General features: G+C 32.4%; 1 protein-coding gene across 1 annotated transcript; it reads left to right on the top strand.

The window, feature by feature from the left end:
• Nucleotides 1-1,470: 1,470 nt before the first annotated feature.
• On the top strand, nt 1,471-7,544 carry LOC148599562 (uncharacterized). Its single transcript, XM_088557342.1, has 3 exons — nt 1,471-1,603; nt 5,335-5,796; nt 6,571-7,544. Exons 1-3 carry the CDS (start codon nt 1,471-1,473, stop codon nt 7,023-7,025), a joined length of 1,050 nt encoding a protein of 349 aa, XP_088413468.1. The 3' UTR covers nt 7,026-7,544.
• Nucleotides 7,545-8,391: the final 847 nt, after the last annotated feature.

An 8,391-nucleotide genomic window follows, 5' to 3' on the forward strand; every position in this document is an offset into this window, starting at 1 on the left:
AGCTATATTGGAATATCCATAACTGAATCCAGTTACCTTTCTTGGCACACTTGCAAAAGTGTGGTGTCTTGTATTTTTCTCTCGATTTTCTGCTGTTTCGAAAATTAAATAAGCAAAGTAAGGCATATATTTTTATGTAGTAATATGACAAAATAATCAAGGGGACCAATTTTCAAGAAGGAAATCAAAATGGAATATACTAAAGCTAAAGCCTTGATATGGAAAATAGACACATACAACTAAGAACGTGAAATAACCAAAATGACACGTCCAAAAAAAAAACAAACAAACAAACCAAAAACAAACAAAAACCAAAAGTTAACTAGCCACTCGGACTCCACTAAAATTTTGGAGCATGGACTAGGTGCACCGGTAGGTTAAGCGTCCTCTGTTTTTCCAGATACACGCGCCGAATTGCGTATAAAAAATCAAGTCCTCTTTAAACGAAAAAGGAAACAGAAAACTATGACGCGGTGAACAAGTCCTTTCTCGTGTAGTAGAAGGATACGTCATGAAATCGTGGATCGGTACGGTGTATCCATCTACGCCATAAAAACTGATTTGATCAACGTGTCATAGTTTTTCTTTCCTCTTTCGACTACCCCGAACTTGACTTTTATAAGCAACTCGGTGGGTATTTCTAGAAAAATAGGATGCTTACCCTACCACTGCACCTGGTCCATGCTCCCAGTTTTTCGTGGAGTCCGAGTTGCTCTTTCGCTTTTTTTACCTTGTATGTATTATTTGAATTATTTAATGTTCTTTGTTGTGTATGTCTGTTTTCCATGTCTGGTCTTTGCCCCTTGATTACTCTTTTAATTATTCATCACTTTGGGTAGGATGGAACCCTGTTTCAATTTAGGCTAACAGTAGATCTGGAGAATATAATTTTCAACATGTACCAATTTAAATGATATGACGATAATTGTAGATCCTCACAATACTGAATAATACCGTATAATCGTGCATATATACAAGTACCTCATTTTTGGAGATTCCAACTGATATAAACATGCAATCCTTCAGTTATAAAAATCAACGGCGATAACAGTGTTAACTTTTCAAATACACAATACTATAACTGAAAATGAACTATGTAATAAAAAAAAACGTTTATGATTTTATAATTATCTAAAATAACAACATACATTAAAGGAATTGTGGCAGGTGTATGACATCGTAATATATAAATGTTCAAAGTCTACAACAGCTACATGACTAGGTCGTAGGAATAATCAGGAGAGAAAATGTAACACATAGCTGTTTATTCAGATGAAATGGGGCTACATATTTTAGTGAAAAAAAAATAGCACATGCCAAAATTTGCATTCCAAATACTGCAATATAAGCAATCGTACATTTAGAAAGTGTCATTAAAAGGAGGTTGTTAAACAAAACTAACATTGTTATTCCATCCATATGCAATAAAAATGAAAGCACACTTTTCAAGTGGGAATATGATAAAAGAAAATGGCGAAACATTTTAACGGAGTCTTTGAGTTTATCATTATTTCTTATCAGGTTATATTGACGGAGCAGAACATGCTGGAGATACGGGATCACCGGATGTCACCAAAGTGTTTTAATGCAGTCAAAATTGCAAGTAATTAGGCTCCCTTTTTGCTGTCTTGTCCCTATCTTCAACTTTATATGTGTATTCAAATTTTATTTAGTTGTCTACATTGTTGATGTTGATCTTTTGTATTTCTGGTTTTCGCTTATTGGTCATCTATTTTATTCCTATGTCTCTCAATTGTCATTCTGATTTTATGTCTTGGTTTTCATTTTTGTTTTTGTTTTTGTTGATTTTCATATCGTCAAATATACAAACAGAAGCACGTTTTATTTACATCGATCACTCCAAAACCGGTGTGTTCTATTTTGTCGCATGGTAAAATTATATAAAATTCAGACACTGCCAATATTAAAGTGATTTAAAGTGAAGCAAACCCCACCAAACAAGCGATGCTCTTTCAATCTACTTATGCTATATTTTTTGTAACAGTTGTTCTTTCCATATTCCGATCTGTACTTTTGAGAAAATCACACAATTATCTCCCGCTAAAATCAACCAAATCAAACCGAATCAAGAGCGATAACTTTTGCAAAGAGCTAATTTCATGTACAATCTATATAAATTTTATCTCAAAAGCAACACCCAAATGAAAAATTATGACTGGTTATGTGATCTGTAACCGATTCTGAATAAGAAATTAAAGCGAAATCGGCCGGTTTTTTGACATGCATGACCCACTTTCCGACTGAGTTTTACAAAGAGAGCTACATAAGGAGGTAGACCTAGGGTAAGGGACATAACTCTTACAAATCATTTAAACGTTTGTATTCGCCATTTTACATCAATCTAATGTAATCATCAAAGTAACTTGGACTGATTTCATTCTGTGTCAAATAAAAGCTTGATAGCCTTTGGTGAAATTTAACAAGAGCATATGACTGACTTCATGAGTTATGTCCCTGACCCTAGGTCTACCTCCTTAAATCAAATTTATCAGTTTTGAATAACATGAAGTATACGATTGAGAATACTACTACCAGCTTGAAAATAAATAAATACATCTTTAATCGGCTAATGCAAAGCAGTAGCTTTGGTAAAAGTGTATGATTGATATTTTAAGCCCAATTCTTGCATGTCGCCGATTTATTTAACGAACTGAAAGTATTATCAAGGAAATGTTGAAGCGCTCTTTTTTTTATTACTTGTTTTGTACCTAAGAACACGCATTGAGTATTGGTTAAGTAGTGCCAGACAATAAATTGACATGCAAGGTATTAAAATAGCTGTTCTAGAATCGATCCATATTAGTTTACCAAGTTCATTTAAGCTTTAAAATACAGTGAAAGTTGTCAAAAGGAAACAACATTGTTTGGTTTACCGAAGTTATTTACATATTTAAACGGATATAAACGAACTGAAATACCAAAATACTACTATAAATGTTATTTGAATTAGTGTATGTTCTACGTGTGTTTCCACTTTAAATGTTATTGTAAATTTGTGTATTTTCTACGTGTGTTTTAAGAAGTAACCTTAAAACAACAGAATTTAGAACCAAATACACAGACAAATCTAAATAAATTGATAAACAATTAAAATAAATAAATATATAAATAATTTGTAATTCGAAGAAGCACTGAAGAGCAGAAATGCCGTTAAATGAAGCCAAATCCAGGAACAATCAGATAAAAAAGTTTGCAGTAAAGACAATTAAGATTAAGTTTCAACGTCTGCATAATCACCCTCTATTTTGCAAGCCTTAGAGTTTTTTTTTTACCAAAACGGTTTGTTGAAAGTTTATGTATATTGTTATCTCATTTCATTAGTCGTAGTCGAAAATATTATCAGTATTCGGATAATATCTTAAAAAAATCTTTCTTTTTGAAACTCTGAATTTCAATTCAATTTTTTAAATACGTAATAAAAAAGGTAATCATATCAAGTACTGTTCGCTGGCTTTTTGGTGAAATCAATGTTTTTGGTCTGTAACGTAATTCAATTATGGAAATCATCTATTCAATGATCATGTATTTATAGAGAGTTGCAAACCCGAAGAAGTAAATCATATCAAGATCATTGCTGTAAACCTGCAGGTAATTGGCGTTCTTTTGTCCGTTACATAAGATATTGTCTTGTTTTTCCTATTATTGAAACAGTTATCAAGATTTCTTTACGTTTCCATATCCTGGAGAAATGCGACGCATGGATAGACAATTAAAACAGGATTAGCAAGAAAATAGTAGACAGCGTAATAAATTTACCGTTGACACATAAAAACAGGATTAATTGCGCAACTGAAAGATGGAGTAATGATTTTTAAGAAGAACATAGAATAAGAATGGTAATACCGGATATGTTTACATTTGATACTCTTTGCTTGCGGATGTTAAATTCGTCAAAGTTTATTCTTTCGATACTTTTTTAAGTTATTTCGGTCATATTTAACCAGATTATGGAGGTAAAAACATCGCAGATCACACCAAGCACACTGTAAGATTTGTAACTGTTGCGATTTGGAGAAACACATACATGGAATATGAAGTTTAGAAAAGAGTTTCCAAGAACCTTATTCGTTGCGCTATGGCTAACTTGGTATTTTAAAGGTATGCTATAGGAATTACATTTACCCTACGTTGCAAATATTTACTTTGACGTTAGTATTTTTTTGTCGTGTTATTACTTCTGCATTTCCTTTCATTCTCATTTTACATAATGAAGTTAGAAATTAACATTTGCCAAATACTTTGTTAGTTTGTTAAATTAAATATTTCCTGGAAGACCTGTGGTAATTTTCACAAAAAATCGTAAGAGTAAAATTAGTCGTAAGTTATGACGGCATAGTAAATAAAAGTATTGTGACGTCACAACTAATTTTACACTTACTTTTCATATTTATAATATAAAATACAGTCAACAATAAAAAGGCATGAAAGGGATGCTACAAAAAAAAATCAAGAAAAATCAAAAGTTGGATTAAATATTTAAAAGATAGCGTCTGACAAGCTAAAACAGTATATTCATTGAGTGAATATGTCAATACATCTGCTTTTTTGGCAATGGTAGTTTTAATAAAAATATATAAAATATATATTGAAACATATACAATAGAATACACACTATTCTTAAGTAACTGTCTTTGTAAGAATCATGCAAAATCTGAAAAATGTGATACATCCCAAAAAAGGCTACATATTTTTATTTTTGCGATTAAATTGTTTTATGGGTCTATACTATGAAATGTACAATTATTCATTCAAATCTGCCTGCTCTTAGGAGATAATTAACATGGAAATTCCAATGAATTCTATTGTATTTGGGTGTCATTTACAGAGTTATCTCCCTTAATTTTGAAATTTACAGTGCATTCTATATAATTTTTATCTCCTAAGAACACGGGTTATATGAAAAACTGAATGTTAATTTCTGTTTACTACGACAATTCAAACAAAATATCAACAAAAAAATATGTAGTCTTTTTACCCATGAATCACATTTTGCATGATTCTTCATTGGAGTGCTATTTAACTTATTTATTTTAGCGGATGTTTGTTTTATTGGATTTCATTCCAATTTCTTCTACTTTATTTCACGTCTAGCACTCACTTAAAAATGCATTTCACTACAACGTGACTTACTTATTTATTGTCACTTAGTTACAGTTTTTCTTTTGTTCTTGTGAGAGGATTCCTTGCTTGCGGAATTGGTGAAAATGAATAAATAGTGAATATTAGTTGTCTTACAGTAAACAAATACAAAAATATATGAGAACAATTAATAAAATTATCCAAATAATTATTTTGTATTTTGCCTTTTCTCAGGAAGTACAGAAACTACTTTAATAGACATCTGTCCGAAACAGCTGTCTAGTACAACAATTATTAACTCCTGTCCGCTAACTGACACTAATGAATCCTCAATAGTATTTTCGGTCAAGTTGTGCGGATCTTTAAGAGTAACTCTTACGGGAAATCACAATTCAAGTTCAAACATAGTTAGATACTACGGACTCATCATTGATCAATACGGTACGTCCCTTTTTAAACAAATTGATAATTCGGAAAAAGTTACATTCCATGATTCCCTCGGTGATACTATTTTGAACTGTTCAAGTTATCAATCTTTTTGGATTTCGTGGGAGGAATACCTAACATTTGGATATGGAAACACTGTTTTCCAAAATGGAAAAGAACATTATGCTTTAGATAACCGTATAAATGTCGATTGGATTGGTATAGAATCTAGCAACGTTAATAATCAAGATCGATGGAGGATAAAGATTGGTAAGTTGTTTATGCTAGCAGTTTTGTCTCTCTGTATAAACACCTCACTATCTTATATTTGAATCAGATATGTACATTGCTTCCCCAAATTGATTTCATCATCGGCCTTTCAAATTGTATTAAACTTTTGTAAAGCATAAGATAAATACATACTCTGCCTGCTAGGCTATATATAATATAATATAATATAAATATAAATATAAATATAAATAAATATATAACAAAATATAGCCTAGCTGGCCGAGTGGTCTAGGGCGCTGGACTTTGTGGGAACGACCAAAAATTTGCATCGTAAATTGGACAGTTCTAACATCGTTGGGAATTTTTAGACCTTTCTATACGTTTACGTATCTTCCTTCCTGGTATCAATTTGATCCGATAGAGCAGTGTAGCGAATACAGTCGTCACATTCTGAGGCGTTATATATATATATCACTCAGTTTATTTAAGGCACTGAAGAAGGTCATTTGTTGACTGAAAATTTTGCTCATTATATATTTTATAATAGTGTATTAACATCTTTATCGCTTGAAGTGTGTAGAAAGTTAAAATCTGGATGTCGTGTGTGGTTCTATATTTATCCGCCCATTAAAGAGGTAAAAGTGTGTAACCCCAACATTCCCGTTGTGTGTATATAGCCGTGACACTTTACTGTCATTAAAACAAATACAGAAATATTTGCTAATCAGTGTTCTGAATAATAGACTCACATCAACCAAAAATTATCAACCTACTTCATCGTTTTACTTTAAGATATTTTACTTTTACATTTAGATCCATACGCCATCAAACTGCGAGAGTCTGTTCGTTGTTCTAACCCTATGTCAATTGATGCTCGAGACGACATTTTTATAGACGCATGTTTGGAGCAAACAACGTCAACCGCGGTAACAGATAACATCCAGAAAGTACAAACAGACAGCCCGGAATGCAACTGTTCCAATTTTTCAAATCGATGGAGTTATTTATGCAACAGAAATCTTACATCGGAACAGCTCAGACAAGAATTGAGTGAAAATATCAAGGAGCTGACTGGCGCGATCTCTATCAATACGAAACAAACGAAAAAATACCTTGCCACAAAGGTATCAGCTCCGGACAACCGAATTTTATCAAAATCCATTGGATGGGTGGCAGCCTTGGTTATTGCTTCTGTACCAGTACTAGCATTAATAAATGATGTTTTAAGCTGTGCTGGAAAGCCTTCAAAGATTAAACAAAATAAATAATGCATATATAAACTTTTCTAACTTTCGATCAACATTATATGCATTTGTACTTGACATTCCAGGGCTTTATTGATTTTTGTATTTGAATCATGCTTAGGTTTATAATCTTAAGATATTGACACTTTTGCTTTTAATTCTATTATCCCTTGACATATTTTAATTTACATAAACTGGCGTAGACACACAAGCGCGGATTTGGGTTACAGTGTGATTGAGCAAACAAAACGGAGAAGACACATAGAGGCACAACAGATTACTTAAGCATTCACACGAGATACTAAATATTTATTATTTATCTTGACCTTTTTTGCCTTCCGAATACAGAGTGAAAACTGTCGAAAAAGAACCGGTTATGTGACTACAAATTGGTTCGGTTTAAATAGATGATTACTTTACAATGGTTCAAAATACACTGAAACTGCTATAAAATTATCTGGTTCTGATGGGATTACAGATTTCTCACAGTGATATTTAGAAATGTTTCGCAATATACTGTAAATGCAATAAAAATTAATCCATGGCCACGATGAAGTACAATTTTTTTATCATACAGAAATAGGTACACATTACAGATATAAAATATAGTGTTCCACCGTTTACAGATAGGATGTCTCAAGTCGAGCATCCGGGTAGTTTCTTAATCTTACTTACATTCAATATATATACAATGCCGTTATTGTTTTACAGCTTTTTATTGGACATGAATAAAACATTAATCCATTTTCCCATTAGAATGATTTGCAACATCTATAATCATTGGAAGGGAGTTATAATAGGTCGGCATCAAAAAAGTTAATTGATGTTATAAATTACAGTATTAAAACTATAGAAAAGCATGTTTATTAATTCGAGGTTTACAAAAGTGTAGCTAAACATTTCAATAAGGAAGGATTTGAGGTCCGTCATTAACGATAACATTAAGCGATAGTTTTAAGATGATCGAAACAAACCAGAGCAAAAAAATGCAGTCAGAAATAACAAAACAAAAAGGAATAAAAGAATCAGAAAAAAAACACAAACTAAAGGTATTAAAAACGTATTACTTTACGACAAACGTGGTGACCTTTCATTCAGAATTGTCAACTTTCCTTTCATCTGTGGCAACATCCCTTCAGTACCTGCATATGGAGTGAAACTACGCAGACTTTTTGTATCGTGCTAGAACTCCAACAAATGGGCTTCTGGAACAAGGTTATGTTGCTACATGATTGAAGTCATCACTACAGAAGTTTTATGGTCGTCATCATGAACTCGTGGATCGTTTTGGTGTATCCATCTGCACATTCAACGGGTCATAGTTTTCCTTTCCTCGTTTGTCTAGCCGGGACTTGACTTTTTATGAGCAACTCGGCGGGTGTTTCTATAA

The sequence above is a fragment of the Perna viridis genome, chromosome 13, assembly GCF_037379345.1.
Source record: "Perna viridis isolate PV_CMFRI_1.1 ecotype Kerala chromosome 13, ASM3737934v1, whole genome shotgun sequence".
In the NCBI taxonomy this organism is placed as follows: domain Eukaryota; kingdom Metazoa; phylum Mollusca; class Bivalvia; order Mytilida; family Mytilidae; genus Perna; species Perna viridis.

Excerpts from the sequence above, each read along its gene's own strand:
- LOC148599562 (XM_088557342.1), top strand. The coding sequence starts at position 1,471 with ATGGCGAAACATTTTAACGGAGTCTTTGAGTTTATCATTATTTCTTAT. Across the intron at positions 1,604-5,334 it reads TAATGCAGTCAAAATTGCAA|GAAGTACAGAAACTACTTTA; the intron begins GTAATTAGGCTC and ends GCCTTTTCTCAG. Across the intron at positions 5,797-6,570 it reads TCGATGGAGGATAAAGATTG|ATCCATACGCCATCAAACTG; the intron begins GTAAGTTGTTTA and ends TTTTACATTTAG.